This window comes from Gorilla gorilla, chromosome 1 (genome assembly GCF_029281585.2).
Source record: "Gorilla gorilla gorilla isolate KB3781 chromosome 1, NHGRI_mGorGor1-v2.1_pri, whole genome shotgun sequence".
NCBI classification, from domain to species: domain Eukaryota; kingdom Metazoa; phylum Chordata; class Mammalia; order Primates; family Hominidae; genus Gorilla; species Gorilla gorilla.
The window spans coordinates 211,612,888-211,638,170 of NC_073224.2; the positions used below are offsets into that span (position 1 = coordinate 211,612,888).

General features: G+C 44.9%; 1 protein-coding gene across 2 annotated transcripts; it reads right to left on the bottom strand.

The window, feature by feature from the left end:
• Window positions 1-6,648: 6,648 nt before the first annotated feature.
• Window positions 6,649-13,627, bottom strand: MED18 (mediator complex subunit 18). 2 transcript variants are annotated; one of them, XM_004025297.5, is made up of 3 exons: window positions 13,501-13,627; window positions 11,890-12,028; window positions 6,649-8,201 (listed from the first exon to the last, which is right to left on the bottom strand). In XM_004025297.5, exons 2-3 carry the CDS (start codon window positions 11,960-11,962, stop codon window positions 7,648-7,650), a joined length of 627 nt encoding a protein of 208 aa, XP_004025346.1. In that variant the 5' UTR covers window positions 11,963-12,028; window positions 13,501-13,627; the 3' UTR covers window positions 6,649-7,647. The 2 variants fall into 2 exon arrangements, with proteins under 2 accessions (XP_004025346.1, XP_018890084.1); XM_019034539.4 differs by having other exon boundaries at window positions 13,445-13,627.
• Window positions 13,628-25,283: the final 11,656 nt, after the last annotated feature.

The following is a 25,283-nucleotide window of genomic DNA, read 5'->3' on the forward strand; positions in this document are numbered from 1 at the left end:
TCCCAGCTACTCGGGAGGCTGAGGCAGGAGAATGGCGTGAACCTGGTAGGCAGAGGTTGCAGTGAGCCGAGATCGCGCCACTGCACTCCAGCGTGGGTGACAGAGTGAGACTCCATCTCGAAAAAAAAAAAAAAGAAAAAAAAGAAAGAGGCTGGATGCGGTGGTTCATGCCTGTAATCCCAGAACTTTGGGAGGCTGGGACAGGTGGATTGCTTGAGGTCAGGAGTTCGAGGCCAGCCTGGCCAACACAGTGAAACCCCAACTCTACTAAAAATATAAAAATTAGCTGGGCATGGTAGTACACGCCTGTAATCCCAGCTACTTGGGGGGCTGAGGCAGGAGAATCGCTTGAACCCGGGAGGCGGAGGTTGTAGTGAGTCCAGATGGTGCCACTGCACTCCAGCCTGGGCAAGAGAGTGAGACTCTGTCTCAGTAAAAAAGAAAAAAAAAAAGATAAAGGGATAGAGAGTAGAGAATGACAGAGAATGAGTTTGCTACTTAATTCTGGATGGTCAGGGAAGCTTCTCTGACATTTTAGCAGAGACCTAAAAGGTGAAGAAAGCCAGCCACGCTGAATTCTGGGCAGGAAATGTTCCATGAAAAGACGTTGGTTCTCTTCCAAATTAATCAATACATATTCAATGAAATTCCAATACAATTCCAGTAGTAATGTTGAGAATCTACAACTTACTCTAAAATGAATATGAAAGAATAAAGGCCTATGAAAACCCAGTCTATATTTGTGTTGTTGTTGAGACAGGGTCTCAATGTGTCACCCAGGCTGGAATGTAGTGATCTCATCACAGCTCACTGCAACCTCAACCGCCCAAGCTCAGGAGATCCTCCTACCTCAGCCTCCCACACAGCTGGAACCACAGGTGCATGCCATCAAACCTGGCTAATTCAAAAAAAATTTTTTTGGAGAGATAAGTTCTTGCTATGTTGCCCAGACTGGTCTTGAATTCCTGGCCTCAAGTGATCCTCTTGCCCCGGCCTCCCAAAGTACTAGGATTATAAGCATGAGCCATCATGCCTGGATGCTAAATCTATTTTCTTTTATTATTATTTTTTGAAATATTACTACACTATAAGTCTATTTTAGAGGACAAAAAGGTAAGGGTACCTGCCCTATTGGTAGAAATGGCTCTACTATAAAGCCATAACAATAAAAACATTGTGTTGCTGGCACTGAAACAAAGAAATAAAAAATGAAATAGAATGGAGAGCTTAAAAATAAAGTATATACGAGGAAACCTAATATGTAACAACGGTAGCATCAGAAAGCACTGAAAATTGTTTTTCAGATGGTGGTAGAAAAACTAATTCACTGCAGGGAGAAGAAAGCTGGATTTTTACTTGAATCCACCTAGAAGATAGACTCCAGATGGATTAAAGACCTAAATGTGAAAGTTAAAACTATAAAGCAAAGAAGGAAAATCTGTTCCCTAAGGGTAAATGAAGACTTCCTACACAAAATTCTACACCGGGCGCTGTGGCTTATGCCTCTAATCCTAGCACTTTGGGAGACTGAGGCGGGAGGATTGCCTGAGCTCAGAAGTTCGAGACCAGCCTGATCAACATAGTAAAACCCTGTCTCTACTAAAAGTAAAAAAATTTAGCTGGGCGTGGTGGCATGCACGTATAGTCCCAGCTACTCATGAGGCTGAGGCATGAGAATTGCTTGAACCCGGGAGGCAGAGGTTGCAGTGAGCTGAGATCCTACCACTTCACTCCAGCCTGGGCAAAAGAGTAAGACTCTGTCTCAAAAAGAAAAACTAAGGAACAAGATTCCAAACCATAATATAGTCAAAATTTAGGACCTCTGCTTCATTAATGACATCACAGATAAAGTTAACAGAAAGGTGACAGACTGAGAGAAGATATTTGCAATGTTTTAAGCAAAGGATTAATATCTAGAATATACAAAGGTTCTGCAGATCAATACCATTGAAAATAAAATATAAAAAATGGGCAAAGAATATAGATACCTTAGTTTCACATACTAAAAAAGTCTATATACTGTTACATACAAAGAAAGAAATGAAAAGGTTCAAATGTAATTATAACCAGAGAGAAGCAAATCAAAACAACCAAGAGCTGCCATTTTTACATCCATCAAACTGGAAAAAACTAGAAAGACAGGTCATGCCACATCGCACCAACTGGTGAGGATGTGGCTATGAGTTCTTGTTCACTAGCAATAGGAAAGTAAATGTTACAGACATTCTGAAAAGTAACCTGCAATAGTTGGCAAATGTGAGCATGCTCATAGCTATACAGCCCAGGGGATTTTTTTTTCTTTTTTTTTTTGAGACAGAGTTTCGCTCTTGTTGCCCAGGCTGGAGTGCAATGGAGCGAACTCGGCTCACCGCAGCCTCTGCCTCCAGGGTTCAAGCGATTCTCCTGCTTCAGCCTCCTGAGTAGCTGGGATTACAGGCATACGCCACCACATCTGGCTAACTGTATTTTTAGCAGAAACGGGGTTTCTCCATGTTGGTCAGGCTGATCTCGAACTCCCGACCTCAGGTAATCTGCCCACCTCGGCCTCCCAAAGTGCTGGGATTACAGGAGTGAGCCACTGAGCCCAGCCTTTTTTTTTTTTTTTGAGATGAGGTCTCTTTCTGTCATCCAGGTTGGAGTGCAGTGGCGCAATCTCGGCTCACTGCAGCCTCCGCCTCCACCTCCCAGATTCAAGCAATTCTCCCACCTCAGCCTCTCGAGTAGCTTGGATTACAGGGGCATGCCACATGCCCGGCAATTTTTTGCATCTTTAGTAGATATAGGGTTTCGCCATGGTGGCCAGGCTGGTCTCGAACTTCTGACCTCAGTTGATCCACCCACCTTGGCCGCCTGAAGTGCTGGGATTACAGGCATGAGCCACCGCGCCCAGTCATCCAGGGGAATTTTTATAACAATCTATGAATTTTGCTTATTTTAGCATTTTTTATGGTAGTGAAGAGTTGCAGGCAATCTCAGGTATTTTTGTTTTTGTTTTTTTTGAGACAGAGTCTCGCTTTATCGGCCAGGCTGGATTGCAGTGGCACAATCTCAGCTCACTGCAACCTGTCTCCTGGGCTCAAGCAATTCTCCTGCCTCAGTCTCCTAAGGAGCTGGGATTACAGGCGTGTGCCACCATGCCCAGCTAATTTTTATATTTTTAGTAGAGATGGGGTTTCACCATGTTGGCCAGGCTGGTCTCAAACTCCTGACAGGTAATCTGCCTGCCTCGGTCTCCCAAAGTGCTGGGATTACAGACATGAGCCACTGTGCCCAGCCAGGTTTGTTTTCTATTGTTGTTGTTGTTTTTAATAGATACAGGGTCTCGCTGTCCCTGAGGCTGGAGTGCAATGACACCATAATAGCTCTGCAGCCTCAACCTCCTGGGCTCAAATGATCTTCCTGCCTCAGCCTCCCAAGTGGCTAGGACTACAGGCCTGTGCCACCATGCCAAGCTTAAAAAAATTTTTTTTTTAGAGATGGGGTCTCACTATGTTGTCCAGGCTGGTCTCAAATTCCTGGCCTCAGGCAATCCTTTCACCTCAGCTTCCCAAAGTGCTGGGATTATAGGCATGAACTACCCACCCAGCAGCAATCTAGGTTTCTATGATATAAAGGGACTAAATGAATAAAACATGGTGGATACACAGTGATTACATGCCTAGATTGTGGAGATGATCTGCCTGATTTGAAATTCAGGCTCCACCACTTACTAGTTCTGACTTTGGACAACAGAAAAAAGAAATTTGAAGTTGGCTGCAGTGGCTCATGCCTGTAATCCCACCATTTTGGGAGGCCAAGGCAGGCGGACTGTTTGAGCCCAGAAATTTTAGACCAGCCTGGGCAACATGGTGAAACCCTATCTCTACAAAAAAATACAATAATTAGCCAGGTGTGGTGGTGCATGCCTGTAGTCCCAGCTACCCGGGAAGCTGAGGTTGGAAGACCACCTGAGCCTGGGATGTCAAGGCTGCAGTGAGCTGTGATTGTGCCACTGCGCTCCAGTCTAGGCAACAGAGTGAGAAGACTATCTGAAAAAAAAAAAAAAAAATTGAGAAACCTCTCTGTATAACCTCATCTATAAAATGGAAGTAATAACAACTCACAACCCTCATACAGTTGTTATGAGAAGTACATGAGTTGAAACATTTAAAGTACCTGTCATGGCTGGGCACGATGGCTCAAGTCTGTAATTCCAGCACTTTGGGAGGCCAAGGCAGGTGGATCGCCTGAGATCAGGAGTTCAAGACCAGCCTGACAAACATGGTAAAACCCCATCTCTATTAAAAATACAAAAATTAGTCAGGTGTGGTGGTGGGCGCCTGTAATCCCAGCTACTCGGGAGGCTGAGGCAGGAGAATCGCTTGAACCCGGGAGGCAGAGGTTGCAGTGAGCTGCGATTGCATCATTGCACTCCAGCCTGGCAACAAGAGCAAAACTCCCTCTCAAAAAAAAAAAAAAAAAAAAAAAAAATCAAAATTAGCTGGGCGTGGTAGCACATGCCTGTAATCCCAGCTATCCAGGAGGCTGAGGTAGGGGCATCACTTGAACCCGGGAGAAGGAGGTTGCAGTGAGCCGAGATGGCACCACTGCACTCCAGCCTGGGTGACAGAGCAAGACTCTGTCTCAAAAAATAAATGAATTAATAAATAATAAAAATAAAGTACCTGTCATGGAGCAAACACTATTTAAACACTAATACTTTTATTAGTATGAAAGCATATGCAAGTTGGAAGTTATGAGTTAGATTTACATAGAGTAACAAGTACATATCGGGCCAGGCACAGTGGCTCATGTCTGTAATCCCAGCATTTTGGGAGGCTGAGGCAGGCAGATCACTTGAGTTCAGAAGTTCGAGACCAGCCTGGCCAACATGGTGAAACCCCCTCTCTACTAAAAATATAAAAATTAGCTGGAAATCACCTGAACCCAGGAGGCTGAGGTTGCAGTGAGCCGAGATCATGCCATTGCACTCCAGCCTGGGCGACAGAGCAAGACTCTGTCTCAAAAAAATAAATAAATAAAAGCTCTATTGTTACACAGCTTATAAAAGCAAAAAAAATGGGATCAAACTGAAAATCATAGAGGATTCCATTAGATAACTTATAGCAAATCCATATGATGAAATAGAAATAGCAATTATAATTGTCAATATTTAAATACCAGCTCTGCCAATCAGTAGCTGTATAGCTCAGGGAAAGTTAATTAATCTATATGTACCAGTTCACCTGTTTACAAAACGGGTTTAACATACCTGAAGCACTTAGGATAGCACTGACACATAACACGAACTCAATAAACTAGCTTTAAAAAGAAAAAAATTTTGGCCGGGTGCGGTGGCTCATGCCTGTAATCCCAGTACTTTGGGAGGCTGAGGCAGGGAGTTCGAGACCAGCCTGACCAACATGGTGAAACACCGTTTCTTTCTTTTTTTTTTTTTGAGACGGAGTCTCGCTCTGTCGCCCAGGCTGGACTGCAGTGACGCGATCTCAGCTCGCCGTAAGCTCCGCCTCCCGGGTTCAAGCGATTCTCCTGCCTCAGCCTCCCGAGTAGCTGGGACTATAGGCGCCCGCCACCACGCCCAGCTAATTTTTGTATTTTTAGTGGAGACGGGGTTTCACCGTGTTAGCCAGGATGGTCTCGATCTCCTGACCTCATGATCTGCCCACCTCGGCCTCCCAAAGTGCTGGGATTACAGGCGTGAGCCACCGCGCCCTGCCCGAAACACCGTTTCTTAAAAACAGTGCCACTGCACTCCAGCCTGGACAACAGCGAGACCCTGTCTCGAAAATAAAAAATATAATACAAAAAATTAAGGCCGGGCGCGGTGGCTGACGCCTGTAATCCCAGCACTTTGGGAGGCCGAGCGGGGCAGATCATGAGGTCAGGAGATTGAGACCATCCTGGCTCACACTGTGAAACCCCGTCTCTACTAAAAATACAAAAAATTAGCCGGGCGTGGTGGCGGGCGCCTGTGGTCCCAGCTACTCGGGAGGCTGAGGCAGAAGAATGGCGTGAACCCGGGAGGCGGAGCTTGCAGTGAGCCGTGAGTGCGCCACTGTACTCCATCTCAAAAAAAAAAAAAAAAATTAGCCGGGCATGGTGGCCCATGCCTGTAATCCCAGCTACTTGGGAAGCTGAGGCAGGAGAATCACTTGAACCTGGGAGGTGGAGGTTGCAGTGAGCTGAGATCATCGCAGTACTGCACTCCAGCCTGGGCAACAAGAGCGAAACTCTGTCTCAAAAAAAAAAAAATTTTTTTTTTAACAAAAGGAGAGTGTAGACAAATGTCCTGGAAAGATGTTAATGATAGATGAATGGGAAAAAAGGGTTATAAACCAGTATATATGGAATCTTTTTATAAAATAAACACATTTCATATACATAAATTTATAAAAAAATAAAGACTAGATGGATATATACCAAAATAGAACTAGTACTTCTCTTTGGATAATAGGTGTTATTTTCTATCTGTACTATATTTTTAAAGTTTTCAACAATAAATATGCTACTTTTATGAAAGGTGAAAACTCTCATCCTCATCTCTGCCACAATTAAAACTAGGAACTGTCATTTTTTTTGCTTCAACTGGTAATGAATCTACCCCAAATTTACAGGGTAAGGGAATAAAGAATCAGAATTACACAGACATTTCTCTTCATTGGCTTTATTACCATGTAACACAAGCTCACAGCCTCTAATGTTACAAACCTTATACACAAATGGCCAAACAAGAAATTTTCCTTTCCAAAAGATAATTTATTCTGGTTTCCCCTCTTCATTTTTATTTTTTTTTTTGAGACGGAGTTTCGCTCTTCTCACCCAGGCTGGAGTGCAATGGCGTCATCTCTGATCACTGCAACCTTCACCTCCTGGGTTCAAGCGATTCTCCAGCCTCAGCCTCCCAAGTAGCTGGGATTACAAGCGCCTGCTACCATGCCCGGCTAAATTTTGCATTTTTCGTATAGATGGGGTTTCACCATTTGGCCAGGCTGGTCTCAAACTCCTGACCTCGGGTGATCCACCTACCTCGGCCTCCCAAAGTGCTGGGATTAGACGTGTGAGCCACTGCGCTTGGCCCGGTTTCCCCTCTTAATACAGTGGGATTAGATAGATTCTCCATGACATCCTGAGCCTTTAATGTAGAAAGGCTGTCATGAAAGTGAAATTGCCACATGAGGAGAACAGTGCAAAGAACCAATTAATTCTCACCATCCTCTCCCTGAAGGAAGAATGCCTGCCTGGCAATGGTGAAATGGGACATTTAAAACATATTTTTTTGGCCAGGCGTGGTGGCTCATGCCTGTAATCCCAGCACTTTGGGAGGCCAAGGTGGGTGGATCACCAGGTCAGGAGTTCGAGAATAGCCTGACCAACATGGTGAATCCCCATCTCTACTAAAAATACAAAAATTAGCTGAGCATGGTGGCACGCGCCTGTAATCCCAGCTACTCAGGAGGCTGAGGTGGGAGAATTGCTTGAACCCAGGAGGCAGAGGCTGCAGTGAGCCGAGATCGTGCCACTGCACTCCAGCCTGGGAAACAGAGCGAGACTCTGTCTCAAAAACAAAACAAAACAAAAACCAAAAAAAGCAAACATATTTTTTCAAACAAGTAAGGATAGGCCCCAAATGTGGACAGATCCTCTTAGTCACATGAGCCTCTTGGGGTCTATTTTCTCTAGGTGAACCAGAGGTTTTAGCTGTTCTGCGAAGTTCTTCATGTCATCAGAGACCATGTCCTGCCCAGCGGGTGCTACCACACTTAATTCCACGAGATAGGAGAGTGACAAGGCCTCAGTGCTGTCTGTGTTCCCTGGCACCAGGATGCGGAAAATCTTGTACACCATAATCTTCATGATGCCCTTACGGAACAAATGTCCCTTAGCAACAAACTCATGGTCCATGCGGAAGCCCATTTCCATCAAGAAGTCGGTGAGGTTCTCAGATGTGGCAATGTCCACGCAGTTTCGCACCAGGGCATGGCGGTTCTTGTCTCCCATTTCTGGCTGTCCCAGGTAGCGCAGATGCCAGGGTGCCCCTGCCCTGTCCATAGAGCGTCGGGCCCTGAGAACAAATGGGCTGGCTTGCTGGCCCTTAAGGAGGAATACCATCTCATGGTCAAGGAAAGTCTCAGGTTCCATGTTGTCACACAAACCACGAAGGCGGTGGATGAGGCTTTCCAAACTGTGATCTAAAACACTTCCTGAAAACGGAAAAAGCACCACAGAGTCCTGTCTTTCATTTTAGGTCATGGAGTTAGTATACAATTGAAAAAACTTAAATGAAAAACCAAAACAGTTTAGTGAAGCATTTCATAAAACATACAGCCAAACATGAGATTGTACAGAAATTACACTACCAAGCTATTGTATAATGTTGTGAGAAAGTTATTTTCCTTTTCAATTTTTTTGGAATTTTCTTATTTAGCACTACAAAGTCTTTAGGCCTCTTCTAATGCTCATCTCCAGCAGGCCTTGGGCTTAGATGCTTTAATCAGCGACAGTGTCTATCTAGAATGTAATAATACTGTTTTAGTTATGTATTTATTTATTTTTGTAGAGTTGGGGTCTTACTATTTTGCCCAGGGTGGTCTTGAACTCCTGGCCTTGGTCTCCCAAAGTGTTGGGATTACAGGCACAAGCCACCATGCCCAGACAATAACACTATTTTGTTGTTATATATTTTAACAATTGCCTTCTATTTCCAACAAATCAAAGTCTTCCATTTATAGAAGAAATATAAAGTCTCCCCCGCTTTTTTTTGAGACGGAGTCTAGCTCTGTCTTCAGGCTGGAGTGCAGTGGTGCGATCTCGGCTCACTCCAACCTCCACCTCCTGGGTTCAAGCGATTCTTCTGCCTCAGCCTCCTGAATAACTGGGACTACAGGCGTGTGCCACCACACCCAGCTAATTGTTGTATTTTTAGTACAGACAGGGTTTCACCATGTTGGCCAGGATGGTCTCGATCTCTTGACCTCGTGATCTGCCTGCCTCAGCCTCCCAAAGTGCTGAGATTACAGGCATGGAGCCACTGCACCAGGCTAGTTTCCTTTTTATCAGGAAAAGTTTTCCTCTTCTGTATGTAAGTAGAAGAGAGTGAATTGCTTCATAGAATCTTCATCCTCTTGGCAACATCTGACACAATTGTTACAGTAGATTATACCCACTATGAAATCTATTCTTCCCTTGGCCTCTGAGACACAACTTTCTTGTCTTCACTTAACTTGCTGACCATTCCGTTTAAGTCTTCTTTGCTTGGTCTCTCTCATCTTCCCCAAACACTGGAGGACTAGGACTCAATCCTGGTCCTCTTCTGTACCAATACTCTTTTCCTGCCTAGCTGATTTTATTTGGTCCCATGGCTTTAAATATCATTTAGGCCCTGAGGACTCCCATGTTTTTATCTCTGAACTACAGATGAAAACATCCAACTTACTACTCAGTTTCCTCACTTGGATGCCTAACAGACATCTTTATCTTAACATGTTCAATATGTAACTGTTGATTTTTTCCTCCAAAATCTTATTCACCCTGCAGTCTTCAACATCACAGTAAATGGCAACTCTCTGTTTTTAGTTGGTTACCCAGGCCAAAAACCAGAAAATCATCTTTGACTCACACCCTCTTTCTTTCTCTCATACCCTCCATTGAATCCGTATTTTTGAAATAAATGCAGAATGCAATCACTTCTCACTCATCTGGTCACTTCAACCTAGTCCCTTCAAATGAAGTCACCCTCATTTCTTGCCTGGTCTTTGCAATAGCCTCTTTCTACCTTTGCCTTCTTCCTCTCTTCTCCATATGAAAGCCAAATGGTCTATTAAATTATTGGGCAGATAATAACACTCCTCTACTCAGAACACTCCAGTGGCTTCCTGTGTCATTCAGAATAAAAGCCAACATCTTTACCGTTGTCAACAAGGCCCTACATATTATGGTCTCTGCTACCTGCCAAACATCATCTCCTTCTATTCTTCCCGTTGATCATTCTCTCCAGGAGTGACCTTCCTGCCAGACCCCTTCTCCTATTCTCTATGCTTAGGATGTTCTTCCCATCTGCATGTCTACTCTATCAGTTTTGTCAGGTCTCTGCTCAAGTGACTTTATCATCAAGGCCTTTTCTGATCACCCTAATAAAATAGTATGTGTCCTACCAATCTCTAGCCACTTTCCTGCTTCACTTTTATGGCATAGTTTTTTTTTTTTTTTTTTTTTTTTAGGTAGGGTCTCATTCTGTCTCCAGGCTATAGAGCAGTGGCGTGATTATAACTCTTTGCAGCCTCCATCCCCTGGGCTCAAGTGATCCTCCCACCTCAGCCTCCCAAGTGGTTCAGACTACAGGTGCGCACCACCATGCCCAGCTAATTTTTTTTTTTAGTAGAGACGGGTTCTTGCTATGTTGTCCAGACTAATCCTGAATTCCTGAACTCAAGCAGTACTGCAGCCTTAGCCTCCCAAACAACTGGAATTACAGGCATAAGCCTGTAACAGCTGGCTTGACATACATTTTTTTAGTCATCTTTCTGCCTCCATGGCTATGGCTCAAATGTTAGGAACATATTCAGATACTTGTTTACAAAATCTGGCTGGGCGCGGTGGCTCACGCCTGTAATCCCAGCACTTTGGGAGGCTGAGGCAGGTGGATCACCTGAGGTCAGGAGTTCAAGACCAGCCCGGCCAACATGGAAAAACCCTGTCTCTATTAAAAATACAAAAATTAGCTGGCCATGGTGGTGCACACCTGTAATCCCGCTACTCAGGAGGCTGAGGCAGAAGAATCGCTTGAATCTGGCAGGCAGAGGCTGCAGTAAGCTGAGATTGCACCACTGTGCTGCAGCCTGGACAACGGAGTGAGAATCCGTCTTAAAAAAAAAAAAAAATCAGAGAAACAGGACCTAGAAAGATAGTTGCTGAGGGTTTAGCATAGAGGGGAGTGGGAATTAGTGTTTAATGGGTATAGAGTTGCAGTTTTATAGGATGAAAAACTTAAGTATTTTAGGCCAGGCGCGGCAGCTCATCCCTGTAATCCTAGCACTTTGGGAAGCCAAGGCAAGTATATCACTTGAGGGCAAGAGTTCAAGATCAGTTTGGCCAACATGATGAAACCACAACTCTCTACTAAAAATACAAAAAGTAGCTGGGCGTGGTGATGCATGCCTGCAATCCCAGCTATTTAGGGGGGCTGAGACACAAGAATCCCTCGAACCTGGGAGGTAGATAGAGGTTGCAGTGAGCTGTTATTGTGCCACTGCGTTCCAGCCTGGGTGACAGATTGAGACTCTGTCTCAAAGAAATAAAAAGTTGTACTAAGTATTTTTTCAAGCTACTCACAATAAACCAAAGTTCTAAAGATCTGTTGTTTAACAATGTTAATACACTTAACAATACTGAACTGTACACTTAAATATGTTAAGATGGCAATTTTTTTTTTTTTTTGAGACAGTCTCGCTCTGTCGCCCAGGCTGGAGTGCAGTGGCGTGATCTCGGCTCACTGCAACCTCTGCCTCCCAAGTTCACACCATTCTCCTGCCTCAGCCTCCTGAGTAGCTGGGACTACAGGTGCCCGCCACCACGCCGGGCTAATTTCTTTTGTATTTTTAGTAGAGACAGGGTTTCACTGTGTTAGCCAGGATGGTCTCCATCTCCTGACCTCGTGATCCGCCCACCTCGGCCTCCCAAAGTGCTGGGATTATACGCGTGAGCCACCATGCCCAGCCAAGATGGCAAATTTAGTATGTTTAGTGCATATAAAACTATAATTTAAAGTAACAGTTAAAAACATAGCTGGGTGCCAGAAACTGTGCAGGCTGCTTTTGTGTTAAGTCTCTCATCTTAAGGGAAGCTGAACAGAGAAGAGGAAAACAGGTAATCCAAGTTCCCTGGTTCACTTACCCTGCAACAGGTACTCCATCATGTTAATGGTGCCCCCAGTGACAGGCATCATGGTGACTGGAGGTGCCTCCATGGTGTCTAAGTTGAAGACAACACAACTGGACTCAGAGCCCCCAGTCAGGTAAGGCACGGGATATACCTGGAAAAGAGTTCACTTGTTTATACATCAGAGTGGTGGAGAGAGACCAGATCTGCTGTGGCACTGGCCTTCAAATCAAAGATTCATTCATTCAAAAACGTTTGAGTATTTCCTTATATGGCCAGTTCCAGGAACTGATGACACAGAAATATAGAAAGATCTGGTCATGGAGTTACAGCATTACCTTCTAGTCTCAAGTTCTGAAACCTCCAAATTACCTGTGCAATCTTGAGAAAGTCCTATCTATAACCCCTCACCCTGGGACTCAATGTCTTCCTTATAAAATGAGGCCAGTGATTTTTTTTTTTTTTTTTTTTTGAGACGGAGTTTCACTCTTGTCGCCCAGGCTGGAGTGCAATGGCGCAATCTCTGTTCACTGCAGCCTCTGCCTCCTGGGTTCAAGTGATTCTCCTGTCTCAGCCTCCCGAGTAGCTGGGATTACAGGCGCCCGCAACCTCGCCCAGCTAATTTTTTTTGTATTTTTAGTAGAGACGGAGTTTCGTCATGTTGGCCAGGTTGGCCTCGAACTCCTGGCCTCAGGTAATACTCAGGGGATCCGGCCTCCCAAAGTGCTGGCATTACAGGTGTGAGCCACCGCGCCCGGCCAAAGGCCAGTGATTTTTAACTCCCAAGGCTATGTGGCTCAAACGAGATAATAAAGAGGCAACAAAATTCAGAAGAACTGAAAAAGTGACTTAAGGGACCTTCGTTTTATAGATAAGGATATTGAGACTTAGAGAGGGACAGAAGGATACACACAGCAGCAGAGTTTGTACCAAACTAAAATCTAGGCGTCCTATCTCTCTGAAAATGCCTTCCCCCGTACCCTTTTCTTTTTTGGTGACAGGATCTCGCTCTGTAGCCCAGGCTGCAGTGCAGTGGGGAGTTCCTAGCTCACTATAACCTCGAACTCCTGGGCTCAAGCGATCCTCCCGCCTCAGTCTCCCGAGTAGCTGGGACAACAGGCGGGAGACCACACTGCGGCTAGCCTAAAAATGCCTTTTAAAGAGAGCCAAGGCCGGGCGCGGTGGCTCACGCCTGTAATCTCAGTACTTTGGGAGGCCGAGGCCGGCGGATCAACTGGAGGATGGGAGTTCGAGACCAGCCTGACCAACATGAAGAAACCCCCGTCTCTACTAAAAATACAAAAAATTAGCCAGGCCTGGTGGCGAGCGCCTGTAATCCCAGCTCCTCAGGAGGCTGAGGCAGGAGAATCGCTTGAACCCGGAAGGCGAGGTTGCGGTGAGCCGAGATCGCGCCATTGCACTCCAGCCTGGGCAACAAGAGCGAAACTCCGTCTCAAAAAAAAAAAAGAAAAAAGAGAGAGCCAAGGGGAAGTTATTTTAAGATGATGGTATATAGGTCCTTCTAAGCCGGCATCCATAACACGTGTCCAATTAAACACTAGAAGCACACCTCCTTGAGGCTCTAGTGTCTTCTCGAGAAGCCGGGAATTATATCCACCCGCGCACCTAGGAGCTTTTGAGCGACGATTAGATCCCAGCACTCCGGTTACGCGAGCCCGGGAAGCCCCCAGATCGCTGCAACCAGCCAACTTCCTCCTCTTCTCACTTCCGGTCGGAAGCCGACGCCTCACAAACCTCGAAACTGCCGTTCCCAAACGTATGGGTGCCGAGAAGGCCGAAGAGCTTCATTGCGGACAGACAATCAGAGGCGCATGCGCAAAATTCCGGGCTGCTGTATAAAAGATGGCGGCCTCCTTTGGCGCTTTCCTCCGGGCACTACCTGGATCCTTGACGTCATAGGCCATTCTCTAGGAAAATCTTTTTAGGTTTGACAACCTGGAGATGTATTTGTGTAGAAAGTCTCTTGGAACTGATAGGACTTAGAGAGATTATAATGGGTTTCAAAAGAAAAAAGAACTGAGGGGTTGGGCGCGGTGGCTCACGCCTGTAACCCCAGCACTTTGGGAGGCCGAGGCAGGCGGATCACTTGAGGTCAGGAGTTCGAGACCAGCCTGGCCAAGATGGTAAAACTCCGTCTCTATTAAAAATACAAAAATTAGGCGGGCATGGTGGCGCGCGCCTGTAATCCCAGCTACTAGGGAGGCTGAGGTGGGAGAATCGCTTGAACGCGGGAGGCGGAAGTTGCAGCGAACCGAGATCGCGCCACTGCATTGTAGCCTGGGCTACAGAGAGACTCTGTCTCAAAAAAAAAAAAAAAAAGAGTCTGGAAAAGGAGTAGGTCCAGATCCAGGAGTACTCTGCAGTGCCATACCAAAGAATACATGTGAGCTTTAAAAGAACCCTGGCTACTACATGGAGAAAAGTTTGGGAAAGCAGAGAGCCTAGAGAAAAAAGACCAGGCCGGACACGGTGGCTCAGGCCTGTAATCCCAGCACTTTGGGAGGCCAACCGGGCAGATGGCTTGAGTTCAGGAATTCAAGACCAGCCTGAACAGCATGGTGAAACCCTGTCTCTACAAAAAATACAAAAATTAGCTGAACGTAGTGGCTCGCACCTGCAGTCCCAGCTACTTGGGAGGCTGAGGTGGGAGGATTGCTTGAGCCCAGGAGGCAGAGGTTGCAGTGAGCTGAGATAGCGCCACTGCACTCCAGCCTGTGCAACAGAGGGAGATCCTGTCTGGAAAAAAATTAAAGAAAAACGACCAGTTAAGCGCTTTGGTACAACTCCAGCTGAGAAACAAATGTCAGAAAAAGATTTTAAAAATGTAAAAAGAGGCCGGGCGCGGTGTCTCACGCCTGTAATTCCAGCACTTTGGGAGGCCGAGGCGGGTGGATCACGAGGTCAGGAGATCGAGACCATCCTGGCTAACGGTGAAACCCTGTCTCTACTAAAAATACAAAAAATTAGCTGGGCGTAGTGGCGGGTGCCTGTAGTCCCAGCTACTCGGGAGGCTGAGGCAGGAGAATGGTGTGAACCTGGGAGACGGAGCTGGCAGTGAGCCGAGATCGCACCACTGCACTTTAGCCTGGGCGACAGAGCAAGACTCCGTCTCAAAAAAAAAAAAAAAAAAGTAAGAAGAGGAAATTAGCCGGATGTGGTGGCACACGCCTGTAGTCCCAGCTACTCAGGTGGTTCAGGTGGTCAAGAGACCAAAATCGCTTGAACCCAGGAGGCAGAGGTTGTAGTGAGCTGAAATTGCGCCACTGCACTCCAGCCTGGGCTACAGAGCAAGACTCTGTCCTCTATATATATATGGAAAATAATTCTTTAATGACTAACCAGAGGTAAAGACAGAGATGAAGGAGTCACAAATGCCTTGGGTGGCTGTCGTAGCACTTTTTTTCTCTAAGCTAGGAAACACAGAGCAGTGTGGGTGAGACAGGAAAGATGAGTTGATAGGTAGACACATTGAGCATCAGGTGTCTGTGGGACACCCAAATGGCAAAGTTCAGGGGAGAGAAATGGGCTACAGATAGAGATTTCAAAACCATAGCCTCATAGATGGTAGCTAAAAGCCATGACATTGAATGAGATCATCCTGAAAGAGTGTACTAAGTAGGAAAAGAAGATTGACAAGGATTGCGTATGCCCTAGGGTTTAGGATGTGCCTCCTGATCAACCTGGTAATTCACAAGATTGGGCAGAGTGACCAGCTCTCAAGTGCTGTAATGATTAAAGGAGGCTGTGAACTTCTTTGGCCTCTCTTTTCCTATACAGACACTAATTGCAGCATAGAAAGTCCAGTGAATTACAGGTCATTTGAGGCACCGTAGGGTTTACCCAGATTTTAGCGGGTATTTTAAAGAAGGGTAAATTTTTTTAAAAAGGTAGAGGAGATAGACAGAAAATGGGTAAACAATATGATAATACCTGAAGGAAGCCTGGAGGTATTTCTGATAAGGATGGGTTTCTCTGATAAGGATATGATGCCTAGCGCTTAGGATGGGGCTCACCCCTGTACTTTGCCACTACCCAGCTGTGCAACCTTGGGGAATTCACTTCCCCTCCCTGAGCCTCAGCTTCCTTTTTTTGTAAAATAGAGATAATAATAGTACTTTCAAAGGAGTTTGCCAAAATCAAGTGAGATGATTATAAAGCATTTAACATAGTGCTTGGCTTATTGTAAGCACTTAATATTTTTGTTTTCTTTTATTTTTATTTAATTTTATTAATTTTTTTAGAGACGGAGTCTCACTATGTGAGACCCAGGCTGGTCTCAAACTCCTGGCCTCAAGCCATCCTCCCATCTTGACCTCGTGAAGTGCTGGGATTACAGGCATGAGCCATCATGCCTGGCGTGTAGGCATTTAATAAGCAGTAGTTATTAGCTTTTTTTTTTTTTTTTTTTTTTTGAGACGGAGTCTCGCTGTGTCGCCCGGGCTAGAGTGCAGTGGTGCAATCTCGGCTCACTCCACTTTCCGGGTTCACGCCATTCTCCTGCCTTAGCCTCCTGAGTAGCTGGGACTACAGGTGCCCGCCACTACGCCCAGCTAATTTTTTGTATTTTAAGTAGAGGTGGGGTTTCACCGTGTTAGCCAGGATGGTCTCGATCTCCTGACCTCGTGATCCACACTCCTCGGCCTCCCAAAGTGCTGGGATTACAGGCATGAGCCACCGCGCCCAGCCTTTTTTTTTTTTTTTTGAGGCAGAGTCTTGCTCTGTTGCCCAGGCTGGAGTACAGTGGCGCGATCTTAGCTCACTGCAACCTCCACCTCCTGGGTTCAAGCTATTCTCCTGCCTCAGCCTCCCAAGTAGCTGGATTACAGGTGCATTCTATTTTATTGTTTTCACTCTTTTTTAAATTCATTTTTTCAAAATTATTTTTTTCATTTTTCGGGAGACTCACTGGATCTGTGAATGTATTTTGTGCATGGCTTATCTCCCTGGATAGATTGTAAACACCTTGAAGTGAGGAATCATATATATATACACATATACACACACACATATATACACACACACATATATATACACACACATATATACACACACACATATATATACATATATACACATATATACATATAAAAATGTATATATACACATAAATATATATATATATATATATATTTTTTTTTAAACAGAGTCTCACTCTGTCACCCAGGCTGGAGTGCAGTGGCGCCATCTTGGCTCACTGCAACCTTCGCCTCCTAGTTTCAAGTGATTCTTGTGCCTCAGCCTCCTGAGTAGCTGGGATTACAGGCGTGAGCCACCACGCCCGGCTAATTTTTGTAGTTTTAGTAGAGACGGGGTTCGCCATGTTGTCCAAGCTGGTCTTGAACCCCTGACCTCAGGTGATCTGCCTGCCTTGGCCTCCCAAAGTCCTGAGATTACAGGTGTGAGCCACCATGCCCAGCCCCAGCCTTTTTTTTCTTTCCTTTTTTTGTAGAGACAGGGTCTCACTATATTGACTAGGCTGGTCTCCAACTCCTGGGCTCAAGAAATTCTGCTGCCTAGGCCTCCCAAAGTGCTGGGATCATAGGTGTGAGCCACAACACCAAGTCAATATTTTTTTATATAGAGTACTTGCTGAAATGATAATATTTTGGATACTGGGGTTAAATAAAAATATTTTATTACGTTTAATTTAACTTGTTTATTTATTTTTATTTATTTGTTTTGTTTTGTTTTGTTTTGAGACAGAGTCTTGCTCTGTCGTCCAGGCTGGAGTGCAGTGGCGTGATCTTGGCTCACTGCAACTTCCGCCTCCCAGGTTTAAGCAATTCTCCTTCCTCAGCCTCCCCAGTAGCTAGGACTACAGGCGCCCGCCACCACACCTGGCTAATTTTTATATTTTTTAGTAGAGATAGAGTTTTACCATGTTGGCCAGGCTGGTCTTGAACTGCTGACCTCAGGTGATCCACCTGCCTCAGCCTCCCAAAGTGCTGGGATTACAGGTGTAAGCCACTGAGCCCAGCTTATTTTTACAGGGTGCTACTAGAATATTTATTTATTTATATTTTTGTTTATTTATTTGGAGACAGAAGTCTTGCTCTGTCTTCCAGGCTAGAGTGCAGTGGCACAATCTTGGCTCACTGCAACCTCTGTTTCCCAGACTCAAGCAATTCTCATGTCTCAGCCTCCTGAGTAGCTGGGAGTACAGATGCATGCCACCATGCCCGCCTGATTTTTTTTTTTTCTTTAAGTAGACCAGGTTTCACCATGTTGGCCAGGCTGGTCTCAAACTCCTGTCCTCAAGTGATCCTACTACCTGGGCCTCCCAGATTGCTGGTGTGAGCCCCCATGCCTGGCCTAGAATATTTAAAAGTATATATGTGACTCACATATTTCTGTTGGACAGTACTGCTATAGGAGCTAGATTTGAAGGTGTGGCTTTACAGTCAGACAGATCTATAATTCTGGCAACTGCTTGTGTGGGTCTAGGCAGTTTATTTAACTTCTTAGGCCTTTGGCAGTGCCTGGTATATACTGTATATTGTAGGTATGCAATGAATCAGATTTACTGTTAGGAGAATGGTTTAGGAATTGGGGAACGTTTAATTAGAAAAGACTTACGAAGGGTGGACATGACATCTGTCTTCCAGTATATGAATATATGACAAAGCCAGTGGGGATTGAGGAGAGATGAAGAGGAAAGGGCTAGGGTTAGGGTTAGAGTATATTTAACTCATTTAACTCTCACAACCATGGGGACTTCAGCCCACTTAGCAAATGAGGAAATAGGCTCTGAGAAGTTAAGTACATTGCTGATAAGTGTCAGAGTCAGGATTAAAAGCCAAATCTGTCTGCCTCCAGAGATTTACTGTACTAAGACTTTGCTCTGTGTTAGTTTGGATTGCTATAACAAATTACCAAAGACTGGGTGGCCAAAACAACGAATGATTTCACATATTTCCCGGAGGCTGGGAAGTCCAAGATTGAGGTGCTGATAGATACAGTGTCTGGTGAGGGTCGGCTTCATGGATTGCAGATGGCTGCATTCTCGTATCATCACATGGCTGAGAGAAAAATCATCTCTCTTGTTTTTTCCTACAAGGGCACTAATCTCATTAATGAAGACTTCACCCTCACGACCCATTTATCTCCCAAAGGCTCACCACCACATTGGAAGTTAGGATTCTTTTTTTTAAAGGCCCTCCAGGTGTTCACAGTGCCTATGTAGTGCTGGGCAAATTTCTACTTCTCCCAGGATTTAGCATATGAATTTTGGGGAGACAGAAACTTCAATCTGTAATAGCCTCCTGAAAAAAACTGACTGCTTTTGTATAGTTCCAGAGGACAGGACTAGAATTGTTGGGTGAAAATTATAGGGATATAGATTTCAGCTTAATAAAAGGAACAACTTGTCGCAATGGTGGTGTCCAGTAATGGAAGGGGGGCCCGGATACGAAGTAGACTCCCTTCCAGTGGAAATATTGAAGGAGAGACTGTGGTAGAAAGAATTATTGGCCGGGCGTGGTAGCTCACGCCTGTAATCACAGCACTTTGGGAGGCCTAGGTGGGCAGGTCACCTGAGGTCAGGAGTTCAAGACCAGCCTGGCCAACATGGCGAAACCCCATCTCTACTAAAAACACAAAAATTAGCTGGGCATGGTGGCACATACCTGTAATGCGAGCTATTCGGGATGCTGAGGGAGGAGAATCGCTTGAACCTGGGAGGCGGAGGTTGCAGTGAGCCAAGGTGGTGCCACTGCACTCCAGCCTGGGCAACAGAGCGAGACTCTATCTCAAAAAAAAAGAAAAGAAAGAATTCTTGTTCCAAGTGGGAGAGATTGAATTATCATATTTCCTTGATTCCTAGACACTGTCCACTCTAAGTCATAGTACTGATTTAATAACAGAGTTTCAGTCGATCGATAAACACTCTCTCTATATGTGTGTGTGTGTGTGTATATATATATACATATATATCTGTTATAAATTGAAGCCCGATAAACCCAGACACAAAATGCATCTTAGAGTTGAGAAAATGCAGTAGTCGAACTTTATGATTTCATAGATACTTAGCCTTAGTAATTCTATGCCTTTGGATTTTTTTCCTATTATGACAACTACAGCATCATTATTAATAGTAATGACCATCAGCAAACACCCAATGACAAGAAATGACACCATTCTTGTTCTTAAGGAGTTTAGTTTGCTGAGAGACAGGTAAAACACTTCATATAATTTTGTGCCTAGTGTTCTTCATTGGGTGCTGACTCAAGAAATTCACCTCCCCACCCCACTGGCTGAATGACAGGCAGCATTAGCCATTTAATTCTCTTAATCTCAAGGCGGGGCCCTAAGAAAGTCTGTTGCAGAAGGGTAATTGGCCTATTTACTTGCTCCCTTCCTCTTAGCCCAGCCAACCCAGCTCTAGCCTCTGGTTGACCAGGTGTTGAGGTGCCTTGAGGGGATAAGCTATAATAGTTAATGTATTACATGTATCCATAAAAGATTAAAGATTAGCTCTGTTTTAGCTGAACTGTAACTGTCTGTTTGGGTTTCTCCCCTCCCAGGCTGTCTGGGGAAATCAGTGTTGGTTTTAGTCTGAAGATAATTAACCCACTGGGTCTCAAATTTCCTGGACAGCTCCCCTTGAGTGAGTGATTACTGGGTGCCAGGCTCTGTGGTAAGCACTTTCTGCGAATCTGTATTTTTTTTTTTTTTTTTTTTGAGACGGAGTCTTACTCTGTCACCCAGGTGGATGTGCAATGGCATGATCTCGGCTCACTGCAACCTCCACCTCCCAGGTTCAAGTGATTCTCCTGCCTCAGCCTCCCAAATAGCTGGGATTACGAGCGTGCACCACCACACTCAGCTAATTTTTGTATTTGTAGTATAGACAGGGTTTCACCACATTGGCCAGGCTGGTCTCGAACTCCAGACCTCAGGTGATCCACCTGCCTCAACCTCCCAAAGTGCTGGGATTACAGGTGTGAGCCACCATGCTCAGCTGAATCTGTATAATTCATTTCCTCCTCATACTAGCTCTCAGAAGCAGGTGGTATTCTCTCCATCTCATAGCTGCCAGAATTGCAAGTCTGCTGTATAATCTATGTGGAAGTAAAAGAGTTTGTTTCTGGTCCCCTAAGATCTCATCACAATTACCCCCTTCCTTGGGTCAAATGGTTTTATGCCATTATTTATGCCATCAACTCAAATGTTTTCTGGAGGAGACTCTTTGTACAACCCAGAGGAGAGGAGAAAGCCCAGAAAGACTTCATGGAGAAGCAGAAGGGCAGAGGTTAACACACTAGTGCTTAGGACTTAAGATGGGTCCTGGACATGGTGGATCATACCTGTAATTCCAGCACTTTGGGAGACCGAGGCAAGTGGATCACTTGAGCCCAGTAGTTCAAGACCAGCCTAGGCAACGTAGGGAGACCCCATCTCTACAAAAAATTAAAAATTAGCCAGACATGGTAGCCCTCGCCTGTAATTCCAGCTACTTGGGAGGCTGAGATGGGAGTGTCATTTGAGCCCAGGAGGTCAAGGCTATAGTGAGCTGAGATGCTTCCACTGCACTCCAGCCTGGGTGACAGAGCCAGACAGTCTCAAAAAAAAAAAGAGAGAGAATTAGTGAAAAGAACATTGTAAGGAGAGTTGGCATATTCGCCATATGGGCATAGCAAGCACATTGTGGCACACAATACAGTCAGCACTTACTATGTGCCTGCGGTAGGAGAGGCACCATGCTGGACTTTGGGAATATAAAGAATAACTGGGACAACCTAAACCCCTGCCCTGAGAGAGTCTACATTCTAGTGATAAAATATTAAATAATATTAAAAATGGTTACAAATGAAAGAAGGTGGAAAATATTTATGATATAATATTAACTACTCAAGCCAGTTACAAATGTGCAGTGTGATTTTAATTATATAGAGTCCTTAAAACATCTTTACACAGGAGAAGAAAACATAACACTCTAATACTAACAATAATTGCCTTTGTTTAACTTTGTTTAATGGGACCAGGGATTATTTTATCTCCACTTGTCTCTGTTTTCCTTTTTTTTTTTTTTTTTGAGATGGAGTCTCACTCTGTCACCCAGGATGGAGTGCAGTGGCGCAATCTCAGCTCACTGTAACCTCCACTTCCTGGGTTCAAGCGATTCCCCTGCCTTTTTTTTTTTTTTTTTTTTCGAGACAAAGTCTCACTCTGTCACCCAGGCTGGAGTGCAGTGGCAAGATCATAGCTCACTGAAGCATCAGCCTCCCAGGCTCGAGCAATCCTCCCGCCTCAACCTCCCAAGTAACTGGGAGTGAGCCACCACGCCCAGCCTATTTTCCAAATTTTTGATGAGTGTGGGTTACTTAAAAAGAGTAAAAGAAAATAACCTTTTTTTCCTTTTAAGTGAAAAAAAAAATGGCCAGGCGCGGTGGCTCATGTCTGTAATCCCAGCACTTTGGGAGGCCGAGGTGGGCAGATCACTTGAGGTCGGGAGTTCAAGACCAGCCTGACCAACATGGAGAAACCCCGTCTCTCCTAAAAATACAAAATTAGCAGGGCGTGGTGGTGCATGCCTGTAATCCCAGATACTCAGGAGGCTGAGGCAGGAGAATCGCTTGAACCCGGGAGGTGGAGGTTGCAGTGAGCTGAAATCGCGCCATTGCACTCCTGCCTGGACAATAAGAGAGAAACTCTCTCTCAAAAAAAAAAAAAAAAGGCCTGCGCAGTGGCTCATGGCTGTAATCCCAGCACTCTGGGAGGCCAAGGCGGGTGGATCACGAAGTCAGGAGTTCAAGACCAGCCTGACCAATATAGTGAAACCCTGTCTCTACTAAAAATACAAAAATTAGCTGGGTGTGATGGCACATGCCTGTAGTCCCAGCTGCTCGGGAGGCTGAGGCAGGAGAATTGCTGAACCCAGGAGGCGGAGGTTGCAGTGAGCCAAGATGGTGCCACTGCACTCCAGCCTGGGTGACAGAGAGGGACTCCATCTCAAAAAAAAAAGAAAAAAAAAAAAACTTGAAACAAACAAAATGTCTACACACAAGTGGATAAACAAATTGTGATTTATTTCTACAATGGAATACTATTCAGCAATAGAAAAAAACTACTGATGTACATAAGAAGATAGATTAATCTAAACTGAGCATGGTGGCATGCAACCATAGTCCCAGACATTCTGGAGGCTGAAGCAGGAGGATCCCTTGAGCCCAGGAGTTTGAGGCTGCAGTGCACTGTGATTGTGCCACTGCATTCCAGCCTGGGTGATGGAGCAAGACCCTTCCTCTAAAATAATAATAACAATATTCTAAGTGAAAGAAGTCAGACACAAAACAATATGTAATTTATGATTCCATCTATGTGATATTCTAGAAGAGACAAAACTAATCTACAGTGAGAGAAATAAAATCGTTCTTGTCTAGGGCAGGAAGTAGGGAGGACTCATTGCAAGGAGACATAAGGGAACTTTCTGGAAAAATGGAAATATTTATATTTTGATTGTGATGTCAGGTGCTCAAGTGTATATATTTGTCAACACTCATCAAGATGTACATTTAAATAGATACATTTTATTTTATTTTATTTTATTTTATTTTATTTTATTTATTTGTTTTGAGATGGAGTTTTGCTCTTGTCACCCAGGCTGGAGTGCAATGGCATGATCTCGGCTCACTGCAACCTCCGCTTCCCGGGTTGAAGCGATTCTCCTGCTTCAGCCTCCCAAGTAGCTGGGATTACAGGTAGCCACCACCACGCACAGCTAATTTTTGTATTTTTAGTAGAGACAGGGTTTTGCCATTTTGCCTAGGCTGGTCTTGAACTCCTGACCTCAGGTGGTCCGCCTGCTTCGGCCTCCCAAAGTGCTGGAATTACAGGTGTGAGCCACTGTGCCCGGCCTACCCAGATGCATTTTAATTGTATGTAAATGTATCTCAATAAAATTGATTAAAATAATGAAAAACATTTATAGTTTTTTTTTCTGGTTACAAGAGCATTATGTGCTCATTGTAAAAAAATTTGAATGTATTTTATTTTATTAATTATTTATTTTGAAATGGGATCTCACTCTGTCACCCAGGCTGGAGTGCACTGGGCACTGCAACCTCCACCTTCCAGGCTCAAGTGATCCTGCCACTGAAGACTCCCAAGTAGCTGTGAATGGCTGGGCGAGGTGGCTCACACGCCTGTAATCCCAGCACTTTGGGAGGCCGAGGTGGGTAGATCACCTGAGGTCAGGTGTTCGAGATCAGCCTGGCCAACACGGTGAAACCCTGTTTCTACTAAAAGTACAAAAATTAGCTGGGCATGGTGGTGCGTGCCTGTAATCCCAGCTACTCGGGAGGTTGAGGCAGGAGAATCGTTCAAACCTGGGAGGCAGAGGTTGCGGTGAGCTGAGATCACGCCACTGTACTCCAGCCTGGGTGACAGAGTAAGAATCCATCTAAAAAAAAAAACCCAAAAAAACAAAAAACAAAAACAAAACAAAATACCAAGTAGCTGGGGACACAGGCACCCACCACCATGCCTGGCTAATTTTTTGTATTTTTGGTAGAGATGGGGTTTCACCATGTTGCCCAGGCTGGTCTCAAACTCACAAGCTCAAGCGATCCTCGCGCCTTGTCCTCCCAAAGTGTTAGGATTACAGGCATAAGCCACTGTGGCAGGCCTAGAAATTCCAATATTTTAGAAGAAAACTCTAAAATGTACAAAAAAATACTTTTTCCATTTTGAGAAATTAGAAAGTCACTACAATTCTAAGCACAGGGTTTGGTACACAGTAAATATTAGTAAATAAAATAACAGAGTAAGAGTAGGAGAGATAATTAATCCCATCAGGAAGCAGAGAAGAATGAATAGACTGGAGTGTCCAGAAATCCCAGGTTTCTGCAGAAATCTAGAAGTCCTGCTAGAGGATAAGATTGTCAGTTGTGGCAGACAGGTGTGTGACTTTGACAGGTGGGAGAGAAGTGAGAATGGAGGTTAGACAGGTGAGCTCATAAGGAATCAGTGTTTGAATGGCTTTTCTACAAACTCTTAGGATTCTCTTCTCTCATTTCCTAGGGGGAAAGAGTGAGAATGTGAGGCCAGCGTGGCGGCTCATGCACTTTGGGACACCGAGTAGGGAGGATTGCTTGAGCTCAGAAGGCGTTTGTTTGTTTGTTTGTTTGTTTGTTTTTGAGTCTGTCATCCAGGCTAGAGTGCAGTGGTGCGATCCCAGCTCAATGCAACCTCCGCCTCCTGGGTTCAAGTGATTCTCCTCCCTCAGCCTCCCCAGTAGCTGGGGCTATAGGCACACGCCACCATGCCCGGCTAATTTTTGTATTTTTAGTAGAGAGGGGGGGTATTGCCATGTCGCCCAGGCTAGTCTTGAACTCCCGACCTCAGGTGATCCACCCGCCTTGATCTCCCAAAATGCTGGGATTACAGGC

What these genes read in the sequence shown, in the direction of transcription:
- MED18 (XM_004025297.5), bottom strand. Translation starts at nt 11,962, where the DNA reads ATGGAGGCACCTCCAGTCACCATGATGCCTGTCACTGGGGGCACCATT. An exon ending in GATGGAGTACCTGTTGCAGG is followed by an intron (nt 8,202 to 11,889) that starts GTAAGTGAACCA and finishes TTCCGTTTTCAG; the next exon opens with GAAGTGTTTTAGATCACAGT.